This window comes from Taudactylus pleione, unplaced genomic scaffold (assembly GCF_031769625.1).
Source record: "Taudactylus pleione unplaced genomic scaffold, aTauple2 ptg001327l, whole genome shotgun sequence".
Taxonomy (NCBI): Eukaryota; Metazoa; Chordata; class Amphibia; order Anura; family Myobatrachidae; genus Taudactylus; species Taudactylus pleione.
Window position 1 is genome coordinate 1,072,617 of NW_028285727.1, and position 14,381 is coordinate 1,086,997.

The following is a 14,381-nucleotide window of genomic DNA, read 5'->3' on the forward strand; positions in this document are numbered from 1 at the left end:
ACACAGTACGGGCATATTATGATAAACTAATTACTAGACAGGAAGAAGAAGGTTATCCTGTTACAGAAGTAGCAGGAGCTAGGCTGTGTAAAATGAAGTTTTTGAATGGACTTAGAAATGACTTGAGAACTCAGTTATTTCAGATCAGACCGGAAGCCATGGTAATGGATATTGAAGGAATTTTACAAGTATTGGAAGGGATTGAGGATGTTGAACAGGATAAGAAAGACCGGAAAGCTACAAAAGCACAGGTAGTGACGGTGAATCTGGTTCAGAGTCAGCCACCGCGGCAGAGAACAACTGCAAAGTAACCAACTAAAGGTTATACACAGAGGAAGCAGTATGACTCCCAAGGTAATGATATGGCAGGCAAGTGTTTCTTTTGTAAACTTCCAGGACACCAATAAAAGGATTGCAGAAAGCATCAGAAATATTTGTTATCACAGCGACAGATGTCTGAACATCCGTACACTGCAGGAATGCAGCACCCACAAGCATGAAGATATACAGCTCTCATGTCATCAGTGCCTGTCTTTGCTTCACTTCAGGATAACACCACACCCACAGGTACTGTCACTGTTACTTTACCCACAGGACAAGAACTCGATTGTGTGATTGATACCGGAGCTCAGAAATCATTTTTTATGCATGATCAGATCCCCCCTCAACTTCTTACTACAGAGACAATACAAGGCACAGGTCTGGGAGGTCAAGCAATGCCTCTCAAAGAAAGTAAACAACTCTTTTTGCTTATTAATGATGAACCTACTCCAGTTCCAGTGGCATTCCTTACCTCTCCCACCTGTCCGGTGAACCTGTTGGGAGCAGATATACTCGCACTTATGCAAGCCTCAATACAATACAAACCAAAAGGAGTCAAGTACACCAGCAATATTCCAAATGAGGTGAGCAATAGTATTGAGGCAGCCATACAAGTTTATCTATTTCAGGAACATCCAGCAATTGACTCGCTGCCACAATGGATTTTAACTGTACCTGACAGACTGTGGTCAAAAGGAAAGACTGATGTGGGACTTCTACAAGTGCAGCCAGTACAACTATCCCTCAAACCAGGTACCATACCAGTCTCTGTTAAACAGTACCCACTCACACCAGCACAAGAAAATGCTATTTCACAACAGCTGCAAACATACTTGGACATAGGGGTCATAATACAATGCAGGTCCCCTTTCAACACCCCTCTCTTCCCTGTAAAGAAGCAGGGTACAGGAAAACAAGGAGAAGTACAATACAGACTGGTTCATGATTTGAGGGAAATAAACAAGAGACTTGTAGTCAACACCCCAGTAGTACCAAACCCACATACTCTCCTAAATCAGATACCACCCTCAGCAAGATGGTTCACCGTAGCAGACCTTGCAAATGCTTTTTTCTCTGTTCCTATTACAAAAGATTCCCAGCGTCTACTAGCATTTACACATAAAGGAAAACAGTATTGCTGGACACGCTTGCCACAAGGGGGTGTCACTTCACCAAGTGATTTTTCTGAAGCTATGTCCACAATACTTCAAGCATGGAGACCTTTATTTCCAGATGAAACTCAACTCATCCAGTATGTTGATGATTTACTGCTAGCTACCACATCTGAAAGCAAGTGCCAAGAAGAGACTGTATCCTTGTTAAAGTTCCTGGAGGAACAAAACTGCAGAGTTTCCAAAGAAAAATTACAACTAGCAAAACAGAAAGTGATCTTTCTAGGACATTGCATCTCACACGGCACAAGGCATTTAACAGAGGAAAGGAAGAAGCTGATATTACAAGCCAAGGTACTAAAGACTATAAAACAAGTCCGTTCCTTTTTGGGTCTCCTAGGATATTGCCGCGAATGGGTCCCCCTAGCCTCGGTATTCATGCAGACACTGTATGACAGCACCAAAAAGGAGGGCCCATATCCCACTCCCCAGCAGATGGAAGAAGCAGTGACGCAACTCAAAGTAGCTGTCACCACTTCCCCGGCCCTAGGCTTACCTGATTACAGCAAACCCTTCACCCTCTACTGCCACGAAGAAAAAGGCCATGCACTAGGAGTGCTCACCCAAAAACATGGACTGAAGCAACGACCAGTGGCCTACTACTCCAGCAAGCTAGACAACATTATCCAAGGGGCACCTACTTGCATCAGAGCGGTAGCAGCAGCAGCAGTCTTAAAAGACAAAAGCACGGACATCGTACTTGATCATCCGTTAACTATTCAAGTACCCCATGCAGTAACAGAAATACTTCAACAAGCCAGAACTAAACACCTTTCAGCAGCAAGGCTAACCAAATATGAAGTGGCATTACTCAGTGCAACTAACGTAACTATAAGAAGATGTACTACCCTCAACCCCGCCACTCTCCTTCCAAGCTTACTCGAGCAACAAGAAGATCCTGAATCACTAGATTCAAAAGGAGGGAGAAATATGGTCTATTCAGACTTATATGCCTGCACTGCAAGTGATGAAGAGCAAAATGATCAAGTAAGGGACGATAAAATATACAACTCAAAAGATTTTGACTGTCATGATTGTCTGGCCCTTATGGATCAAGAAGCCTCACCTTTACCACATGTTACAGACACTGCTCTCCCAAATGCACATTATGAACTGTTTGTAGATGGCTCTAGATATTATGAAAATGGGACACCTTACACAGGATATGCTGTAACCACACAAGATGACATCATAGAAGCAGGACCACTACCCTCACATCTATCAGCACAAGCAGCAGAAATAGTAGCTCTCACAAAGGCTCTAGAATATGCAGAAAGAGCTACAGCCAACATCTATACAGATTCAAGATATGCTTGGGGGGTTACGCAGGATTATGGAAACATATGGAAAAGCAGAGACTTTAAAACAGTGACAGGCAAACAAATACAACATGCAGAACTTATAAAACAACTTTTTCAAGCACTTGAATTACCCCATAAAGTGGCTATTATTAAGGTTCAAGCACATACCAGAAATCAGACCAGCATAACCAAAGGGAATTGCACAGCAGACAGAGCAGCAAAACAAGCAGCTAAACAGCCTTACAAAGGCATAACAGCATATGTCACACAAACTGAAGGTACAACAACAATGCCAGATTTTCAAGACCTACAAAAACTCCAAGAACAAGCAGGACCAGAAGAAAAATCATCATGGGAAGGGAAAGGAGCCTGCAAGGAGGAATTCACAGGACTATGGAAAGCAGGTAACCTATTATGTCTACCAAGGGCATTGTACCCACCCATGTGTCAAGTTACTCATGGTCTCACGCATATAGGAAAAGATCAAATGGGAAACCTGGTAAAGGAAAGATGGATAGCTCCAGGATTCTTCCCAGCAGCTGCACGGTTTGTACAAGCCTGCTGGATCTGTGGGATCTCCAACCCAGGACAAAAGGTAAAGACTACCATGGGAGCCATTCCAAAAAGTTATTTTCCTTTCCAGAGACTGCAAATTGACTATATTCAGATGCCCAAACTTGGAATTTATGAATATGCACTGGTCTGTTTAGACACCTTCACAAAATGGATTGAGGCCTGGCCAGTGGCTAAAGCCACTGCAAGGAACACAGCAAAAAAACTCCTCTCAGAAATCGTCTGTAGGTATGGAGTACCAGAGGTAATTGAATCAGATAGAGGCACACACTTCACAGGAGAAGTAATGACTCATATCATGGAAGATTTGGGGATTCAACAGGCCTTTCACACGCCCTACAGGCCACAGGCCAGTGCCCTAGTAGAGAAATTCAATGGAACTCTTAAACTTAAGATATTAAAAGCAGCACAAGAGACAGGGAAAAATTGGTTAGAATGTTTACCAATAGCTCTGTTTAGTATAAGAACCACCCCATCTAAAGCCACAGGGCTGTCTCCATATGAAATTTTGTTTGGGACTATCCCTAAGATAGGATGTTATTATCCACAAGAAATGCAACATAAACATGCTGACTTAACTGCATATGTAAAAGCCTTAACTGAAAAACTTACCTCTCTGCATTCTCTAGCTTTCGCCTCTCTCCCAGATTCTAAGGCAGATCTCAGTCCACATCAGCTGCAACCAGGTGACTGGGTCTATCTGAAAAGACACGTCAGGAAATCGCTGGAACCCAGATATGATGGGCCATACCAAGTGTTACTGACTACTCCAACATCGGTGAAAGTTAAAGGGAGAGAGACTTGGATTCACGCGTCACATTGCAAACTCACTAAAGTTAAGTTTGATTTTTAAAAACAAAAAAAAAATATGATCATGTGGAAAGAATTAATGGGTCCTAATCCAGATAGAGGTGTGTCGGGATGCATTATGTGTATAAGCCTCTTTATAGTGCTCACCTATACGTATTTCTTTGGAATAATGATAATAGAGGCTGAGGAACAGAAGAATTTTACTCAAACTAATCATACCTTGACAAGAGGAAAAAGGGACGTTGCAGTGTGGCCCAACTCAGTTATACAGTCCCACATGATGGTAGCTCGAGCATTGAATTTGACTGATTGTTGGATATGCACACATGCCCCAGTCAGTGCTAGGTCCATGCATTGGGTAGCAGTACCACTGACTTTATCAGAGCTTAAGGAACTTAATTATAGTCTGGGCAGCACATATAACAAAACGATGGCAGAGACTCCTGTCTCATTTATGACAGCATATACCATCGGATATCCACAATTCTGCATAGAAGCACCTCCAGTCACAACGAAACGAATCTTTCCAGATGGGTTTGTATTAACTCCTACTCAGGCACGAGTAGGACAGGTAAAATGTTCACAGGCCCAAGTAAATTTCACAACAAATTCCACTCATAACAAAGGATATTATCTAGGATGGTGTGACAAAGGACAACTGGTAGTACACCGAGAAATCAAAGTACAGATTAATCAAACCAATGCAATTATACGAGAGTGGTTCAAAGCAAGCGATTCATGTATAAATAATCGAGACATACTAGGCCCATACTCCCAGAACATAAGTGAATATCGCAGAATAACCCGACACAGCAGAGATTCAAGTGTGCTTCAAGTGGCATACGGAGTGGTTCTGGGATATACATATTTCCTAGAACAAGGGTTGTATTTTCTGTGTGGGAGACGTGCTTATAAGTGGATACCTTATGGGGCTTCAGGCATGTGCACTATAGGACGAGTCATTCCTGCAGTGCGAATTCAGAAGGAATATACTGTAGAACAGGTGCAAGCTGCCCAACATACTCACCAATTAGCCCGCCGTAGTATAAAAAAAAGTAATACACATGCACATGACTTAATATTCATTCCATGGTATAAGAAAATGGGCTTAGCACTAGCAGGAGGTACAATACAGAATGCACATAACATAGAAGCCCTAGCAAAACTGCTAGATAATGTAACCCAAATATATGATGAGACATTTAGATTGGTGCTGGATGATGTAAAAATGATAAAGAGGGAAGCCCAGGCACATAGAATGGTATTGGATTACTTGACAGCAAAAGAAGGAGGAATGTGCATGGTAGTAGCAGAATCCTGTTGTAATTACCTCAATAGAACTGACTCTATAGAAGAAGCTATAGAGGAACATTTAGATAAAATACAGGAATTAAAGGAAGAATTCAGGAAAAAACACAATGACCCTGAATATGACATTTCTACAGATGGATGGTTTTCCTGGCTCAATCCAGCTAACTGGTTTAGTGGGATAAAAGGATGGATTGTGGGCATTTTGATGTTCCTTCTGAAAATAGTGAGCCTAGGATTATTGATATATGTATGTCTTAAAGTGTTTTTCTGTTGTTTTTCAGTTTGTAAGAAACGTGTGACTAACGCATTGGACTCCTCCAAATACAAAGAACTGCAGAAGAGCTGGGCAAAGAAAAGTCATGAACAGCTTACGAGAATGGATATGTGTGATTCGCGCCTTTAGGCCCCTCGCTCGGACAGTATGATTAGCATCATCTCAGTGGGGCCATAGCCATTAGCACCATTCTTCCTAAACTGTTTGCTTAACTGTATGATAGGTAGACAAATTGTACTGCCAGAAGCTCAACTGCTAGATCAGATTAATTATAAAAGGAGGGAATGAGAGAGATAAATGTATTCCCCCCTATGTAATCAAGCATATATAGATATAAATAATACTGATCTTTGATTATTGCTTTATGAACTAATAACCTTTGCTGGGGGTGTGTGTGTTTCTGCATGTTCCCCCTAGTTTAGGATCAGCTGATGTAATCTGTGGGTTATTTCCCCTGCTGTCTCGTCTAGAAATTTATAGATGTTTATAATGTAACAAAAGTCTTGGTGTCATATGCTTAAGGTTTAAGACCATCTCAAAAGAGGAAGTGCACTAGACTCTGGAAATACCCTTGTATCTAAAGATTAGTATGTGTCTTACTTCTCCGAACCACATCCTGTTTTCTGTAACAAATGAGATACTGTGTGTTTTAAAGAATCTGCTATATTAACCCCATCGGAATAAATGAGTTTTCAGTCTCAATCTCTTAAACACGACTTCCTGTTTGATTTATTGGGGTTCCCAGTCGACTGGTAAGGGGGAAACACAGAACTGACAATTGAAGGGACTTGGTAGTGAAACATCTCCTACATGGATTAGCAAAATACAATAGCAAGTCATCAGCGTATGTTGACACTTTTAAGACTTCCAATTCGAATCCCTCTCCATTCGGTCTGCAAATAAAAATGTCGGATAAGGGGATCCATCGCTAAATTAGAAAGTAGGGGAGATAAAGGGCACCCTTGTCTTGTACCGCGATATAGTTGAAAGTTCTCCGTATTTAAACCATTAATGGTGAGAAATGCTGTGGGGGTATTAAATAGTGTATTAAAAAATCGTATAAAACTTGGACCAAAATTTTGAAATTGAAAGACGCATAACAAATGTGTCCAGGACACACGGTCAAATGCTTTATCAGCATCACAACTGACCAAAAGAGACGTATCCTCTGAGTTTTTTAATGATTGCGTTATGGCTGCTATTACCTGACGAATGTTATGTACTGAAGATCTATTATTTACAAAGCCAGATTGTGATGTATGGAGTAACTTGGGTAAAAGCATCTGTAATCTTTGTGCCATAATAGAGGATAATGGCCCTCATTCAGAGCCGTACGCTCTGAGCAGAGCGCACGCTCTGAATGAGGGCCGGGCTCCATTTTCATGGAGCGTCCCCCTGGACGCTCGTATAGCTGTGGGTCACCACCCACAGGCTATACGAGCGTGCATTTTGATGGCCGCGATGGTCGTGACCATCGCGACCATCGAAATTGCGAGCCGGAGCCTGCGGTTGAGGTTTTCAACCGCAAGCTCCGGAGTGATTTTGGCTCTATCAGAGCCAAAATCACTCCCACTGACATCACTAGTGATGTCAGTGGGCCGGCTTCTGATGGGAGGCGTTCCCGTGGGAGCGCCCCCGTCAGGGAGGCACGCCCCCGGCACGCCCACCAAAGGGGGCGTGCTGTCAATCAACATTGACAGCACGCCCCCTTTGATCGGACACAACGAGCGAAGGAAAGTCCTTCGCTCGTCGTGTCTGGCGCATGCGTACGACGGAGCTCCCTCCGTCGTGCGCATGCTCAGTGCAGACCATCGACCCACTTGCGAGCGGACAGCCGCTCGCGAGTGGGTCTGAATCAGGCCCAATAACTTTAAATCCTGATTTAATAAAGATATGGGATTGTACGACTGTACTAATGTTGGATCTTTGCCCGGCTTAGGTAACATTATTATACGGGCTTCATTAACAGAAAATGGAGCAGCTGTGCCAGAGAGAATAGAATTAAACAATTTTAATAAATGAGGAGTAAGAGATGGAGATAATAATTTATAATATTCTGCACTAAGCCCATCAGGGCCCGGAGCTTTACCAATTGCCGAATGTCCAATAGCTGCCAAGATTTCTTGCTCTGAAATTAAATCAGTCAGTATCTCCTGCTCCTCCTCAGTTAATATAGGGGAACCTGCCGACTTTAAAAATTCCATACCTAAAATCTTGTTATCTGGTGGTGCAGTGTATACATTTTTAAAGTATTCCAAAAAGGAATTTGTTATATCAGAAGTGGAGGTAAGGACATGAGATTCCGAGATAATTTTTTAAATATTAACCTGAGGACGCTGATTTCTAACCACATTGGCCAACAGTTTCCCTGCCATATTTCCTCACTTAAAGTAACAATGTTTCTGGTAATCTAAAGAACATTGGGCTTTTTCTGTACATAGTGTGTCATATAAATTTTTAGTGTCAATATAAATCTGACGAGCTTCTGGGGTATTAAACCTTAATAAATTTGTATAAGATGTAGAAAGAGCTATACTAATATCCTGAAATTTTTGAGAGAGTTTCTTACATTTTCCAGCAACATAAGCTATGATTGAGCCACGTAAAACTGGTTTGGATGCTGCCCAAAATAAATTGATATCTTCAATATGTTGATTATTATCGTTGACATAGTTCCCGTAGTGTTGTTCAAATATAGCTTGAAATCAGGACAATTATATAAATAGGAGGGAAATCTCCAATTAAAGGAGGAAGGTTTTGGTGTAGGAAGGGATAAGGAGAACCATGTTGGGACGTGGTCAGAGATAGCTATATTTTCCACTTTAGAATCATAAACTTTAGGAAGGAGGTTTGTAGGAAGAAGCCAATAATCAATCCTGGAGGATGTGCGATGTGGGTGTGAATAAAACGTATAATCGCGTTCCACGGGGTGTTGATACCTCCAGGGATCAGAGAGTTGGAGAGAAGATATAAGAAAATTTAAAGCCTTAGGTACAGTGCCCATTCCCCCATCACCTGACCTGTCTAATAGTGGTTTGAGAATAGTATTGAAATCCCCCCTAAAATAATGGTCCCTTTGACCCAATCCTGTATTTGAACATATAAATCTGTAAAAAAAACATTGTTAGGACCAGTTGGTGCATATATGGTGACAATAGTATACAACACCCCTTCCAACTGTATTTTAACAAATAGAAATCTACCCTCATGGTCACAAATTTATCAAGTATAGTGTAGTTAAGGGACTTGTGTAGAAAACGAACCACACCTCTTTGTTTGGAGGTATATGAGGCTGCTTTGTATTCGTTCAACCAATTGCTCCTTAACGTGTTTGGATCCCCCTCCCTCCAGTGCGTTTCCTGAAGCACAGCTACATCTGGTTTGAGCCTCTGTAGGTGTTGCAATACCTTCCGCCATTTGAGATGTGTGTTAAGACCCTCTACATTCCAAGTGAGCAATTTTATACGATCTTTATAGTTAACAGGTGTATCCAAGGAATTTAAATTATCAACCAATACCTTGTTTCATGAAGATACTAATTTGTTGAAATTCGTTAAACATAGCATCCCATGTCCCAGCGAGTAGGGACGCCATTATTATTATAAACGTGCGGTCTCTCAATCCCATTATCACTACATTTAACCAAACATATATACACCAAAACGATACAGTTCTACCATTTTGTGTTTTTCTTAGAACCCAAACATAAGGCCATTGTGGCCAATAATAACCAGTAACTATATTCCAAATATGAGAAAAAAAAATAAAAAATTCAAAATCAAAACAAATAATAAAAAAGAACAATTTAGGGGAAACAGAGTTTTCCAGAGAAATAATAAGTACACATAATATGCAAGAACAGATGAGAATCAATTTCTCATTAACAAATAGTAACGACATAATGAGGCATATATGAGTAATATAATACTTGCGATTTAAGCATTATCTCAATGTTCATCGACAGATGAGAGTACAGTAGATTCCGAAAGAGAAGTAACAAATGTCTTTGCCGGGGACACCGAATCAAAGAAATACTGTTTGCCATCATGTTGTACTCTAAGCTTAGCTGGATAGAGAAGGGCAAATCTGATTCCAGCATCAAAAAGCGACTTGCATATCGGTGAAAATTCTCTTCGTTTCATTGCCACTTGATAAGAAAAATCTTGAAAGAGAAGCAACCTGTCCCCTTTATAGGATAGATTTTGAGATTTACGATAAGCCTCCATCAGTCTGACTTTATCCATATAATTAAGGAACCTGAAGATGACAAGTCTAGGTCTGCGGCGATCTGTTTGACGATCCGGACCAATTCTGTGCGCACGTTCGATCAATATAGGTCCTGATGTAGGGCTGCAACCCAACTCCTGAGGAAGCCAGGTGGAAACTAAGTCCATAAGTTCCTGCTGTTTGACAGATTCAGGTAAGCCAATCAGACGTAAATTATTGCGGCGGTTGCGATTCTCCAAATCTTCCAGCTTTTCCTGCATAGTGACAATGGAAGCTTCCTGCGTTTCAATTACCGATTTGGCCGTAGTAAGATCGTCTTCAAGATTTGAAATGCGCTGTTCTGCTTCATCAAACCGCACACTATGTTCACGAAGCTGAGTTACAGCCGAATCTATCGCCTCTTTCAGACCAGCCAACTTTTTATCAAGCAATGGTGAGAGAAGATCCGAGATTTCCTGTGCTTTGGCCACAGACGCAGCACTGAATTTGGAAGGATCAGACACGCCATCCATGATATCATCCCCAGCCGGGGAGGTAGGAGGACTAGAGGTGGTAGATGCTGTGGTTCTGGTCTCTCTGTTTCTAACACCTGGACCTCCCTTACCACCCTTCTGTATTTTGGTCACGTGTTTATCCATATATAAATCTCAGATAATGGACTTTACTAGAAAAAATAATTATATTTAATATGCCAAAAAAAAACTGAGTAATCCTGACAAGCAGGGGGAGCTGATATAGATATAGTACCTTTGGAGATCCAGAAAAACACTCAAGATATTTCTCTGTGTAGAAATGTGTTGCAGGAACAGCAGCTACAGAGCCCTGCCAATCCCAAGATGGCGGCCGTGGGTTAATACACTGCACTGCCCACACCACAGCACCTATTTATCACCTGTGTCACAGGGGGCCAATGAAGCCAGAGAGGCAGGAAGGCAGGTTGCCCCTCCGATATTACACATGAGGGGAAGAGGTGACAAGGGGGCAGCTGCGCGATCCGGCCGAATCCAAAATCGTGGCCGCGATTATTGGTGCTATGTACTGCACCTGAACTCTGGTGGTATGGTGATGGTGCGGAGCCGGGAATAGGGTCCGCTTACCCACCGCTATCTCCAGTGTTCACGCCGATGTCCGCGCGTCACTGCTCCCGGAGCTGCCAGTATATTATCCGCGCCAATATGTGGAGGGAGCGAGAGCTCACTAAAATGCGGCCATCTTCAAGGTCCGCCCACCGGAAGTCCTGAATTGTATTGTATACATCCATGGAGTCTGTCCACTGAGCCCCACCTGGCTTCATCTTACTCCTTCAGCCCAGCATCTGACTGGAGTTTTGTGCTGCACAAAGGCCCATGGGAGGAGCTGCCACACATGCCCAACTTTGACAATTTCAGCTGTTGCTTGTTACTGTGATGATGCTCACTTGTAAAAGTGCGTACACACGGTACGATCAGTCAGCAATAACGATATCGCTGACTGATCATCCTGCACCTTTCTGGTCTGTTGGATGATCGTTATCGATAATTTAGTAGATACTGTTTACACTATATGTAATAATACCACATAGTAGAATCTCATGATAAGTAAACTGTGATATTAACACTTAGGTGTGCAAAAAAATGCTGTGATTAAAACATACATAATTCAGAGGACTGTATTATATATCTATAAATAAGGACAGCGCACAGCTTTGTTTTTAAAACTATTTCTTTCACATTAATTTAATCTTTATCAATCTATATCTTTGGAATCAAAAAAAGAAAGGAAAAGAAAACTCTTTTGGCTGGGGGCACAAACTTAATGTAATCTATTAAAACAAAGTTTATTACATAATCTTCAACTTACGTACATAAAAGACATAACACCATATATAGACAGACAAATTACACAAAGGTTGTATATTTAAGTATCACACTGTTAATTAAACTATTGTTGGACAAATGTATCGTGTTCTGGTCACTTAGTAGTCATCTAAAATGCTTATTGTGATCCAGAATATGTCCTCCAAGTATGAACTGCCGTGTTCATATGTCAAGGCAAAAAATATTTCTAAAAAACATATAGGATGAAGTATCTGTAGGGAATGTCACCAGACTGCCCCCTTACAGTATGGGGTAATATCTGTCAATGATTTGGATTGCCGAAATGAAAGAAGGAAAGAAAGAATAGTGGGTATAAAAGAACTGCACACTTTGAGGAGTGAAATACTGCTGTTAATTCATCTGCATGCATCGAATGATATTAATGAGTGTTAACCTTCTCAGTGTCAGTTATAACAGTCAGACAATTAAGATGAGTAATAGTCATACTGAAAAGAAAGAATCAAGAATGCCATGTAACTGCTTTCAAATCTCTATGCTTCAGCGGTATCGTGCAGAGGATATAATGATGAGAGTACATATATTGACAATAATTGATCCCTTTTAATAGTTGCATCTGCTTTCGGTCCTACTGTGCCCGGCTCCTGCGGGCCAGTACCGATGAGAGTGCGAAGAAAGATAGAAAAATTCGGCTAAAGTCTGTAGTATTCCACATACATATTAAATAAAGTAATGTACAAATACATATGTGTACGTTTAGATACTTAAAAAAATATTGTTCCGTTCCGACATGCCAGGTACCCAATAAGTAATTAAAGACATTTACTAATGATATAATGCTCCATCCTCTATCATAGTATTCTCTCTCTATACTTAAATATACAACCTTTGTGTAATTTGTCTGTCTATATATGGTGTTATGTCTTTTATGTACGTAAGTTGAAGATTATGTAATAAACTTTGTTTTAATAGATTACATTAAGTTTGTGCCCCCAGCCAAAAGAGTTTTCATTTCCTTTCTTTTTTTGATTCCATTGTATCTTAACTTTAGGGGAGCACCGCCAATTGTGTATATATAAGTTGATGGCATCAGAAGTAGTGACATTTCCAACTACAATTTGAGATTGATCACTCACTGCCACACAACTGTAAACATTTGGCAATACTAATTTGAATTTCTGAGCCTGTGCGGGGACACTCTTCTCGTTTCTTGAATACAATCTATATCTTTGTAATATCTACTAATTTTATATTTCGCTTTATATGACCCTATTTTAAGGGCATATGATAATAATATACAAATATTGAAAAAGAGAGCAATAAATAGCACCCTTATTTTGATTTAGAAGGCCTGTGATTTTAAAGTATACCCAAACAAGATTTCATTTTATTATTTGTTATGAGGGATTGAGTGCACCCAATCTATGACTGATTCCTCTTTTTTCTTTGCATCAATTGTACATATATTCTCGAATCAGTGGGTGGCACCTGAATTGCACCTATAGAAATAAAAAACTTTATTCTATAGGGAAAAACTAAAGGAATACATTCTTCATGTGTAAACATTATTTACTCTTAAGGTGCCCATACACGGTGCGATATAGCAGCCGATCCGACGGATTGGTATGATATAAATGCTATATTGTACCGTGTGTGCATATATCGGCTACGGCGTGTTCCCATGGGGTCGTACATCGCACCTCCAGATCTTACTGCATGTTCACTTGATCTGGGGATGCGATGTATGATCCCATGCAATGCTATGCGAGTGGGGGAGAGGGCTGCTGGCATAGCGGACGGCTGGCCACCCGATCGCTCCATGTGTGGGTACCGCCCGAAATGTCGGCCGTCGGATCCCAAGTCGCATAGCAAGATGCATATCACACCCTGTATGGGCAGCTTTAGTAACTTGGTGTGGGATGTTCATTTTCTATTGATAAAAGGAAAGCTTACAATTAGTTAATAATGGTTTTTAAAATTAATATATGGTAGAACTTTAAGGCGGGATCTTAAATGTCTCTGTCATGCATATATTCCATTATGTACTAAGAAAAAATAATATCTCACTTCATGCTACTAGAGTCTGCTTTTTTGCCTTAGTTAGCTAGCTTAGTTACATAATGTTTTCAACTAACATATTTTAAATATTATTCTAACACATGCAAAATGGAATTCAAAAGATCCTGCAATACTGGAAATATAGGTAATTTATCTGGAAAATATGTGCACAATTACAGAATAATACTTAATAAAACAGTCTTACATTATTATTTCAGGAAACCTTTAGCTCAGTATTTTTGCACAGAAAAGGGTATGAAAATAAAATAACATTCAAGATGAATCACTAATTGAACATGACTTATGGTTGTAAAATAGCTGTACTTCAAACACATGTATAGCTGCCTGCTGTTTGCTCAGTCTAGGAATGTGTCCCTACATTTCTGGGCCTAATTATGTTCCTTCAGATTTCCATAAAAGCAAATACAGTACAATGTTGGATTGAGCAAACTGTATCCTTCGGCCTTTACCAGAGGACCTGTTCAAAACTTTCACATTGCATATACTGTACTACTCCTTT

At 40.7% G+C, this 14,381-nt stretch overlaps 1 protein-coding gene across 1 annotated transcript; it reads left to right on the plus strand.

The window, feature by feature from the left end:
* The first annotated feature begins 1,811 nt into the window (after nt 1-1,811).
* LOC148443161 (uncharacterized) lies at nt 1,812-3,615 on the plus strand. Its single transcript, XM_088463142.1, has 3 exons — nt 1,812-3,198; nt 3,271-3,389; nt 3,505-3,615. Exons 1-3 carry the CDS (start codon nt 1,872-1,874, stop codon nt 3,613-3,615), a joined length of 1,557 nt encoding a protein of 518 aa, XP_088319268.1. The 5' UTR covers nt 1,812-1,871.
* Nucleotides 3,616-14,381: the final 10,766 nt, after the last annotated feature.

Bases quoted from the DNA above. Each gene is read 5' to 3' on its own strand.
- LOC148443161 (XM_088463142.1), top strand. From the start codon at position 1,872: ATGCAGACACTGTATGACAGCACCAAAAAGGAGGGCCCATATCCCACT. The intron at 3,199-3,270 runs GTAACCTATTAT...TCACGCATATAG, and splicing joins CACAGGACTATGGAAAGCAG to GAAAAGATCAAATGGGAAAC. The intron at 3,390-3,504 runs GTAAAGACTACC...TGGTCTGTTTAG, and splicing joins TCTCCAACCCAGGACAAAAG to ACACCTTCACAAAATGGATT.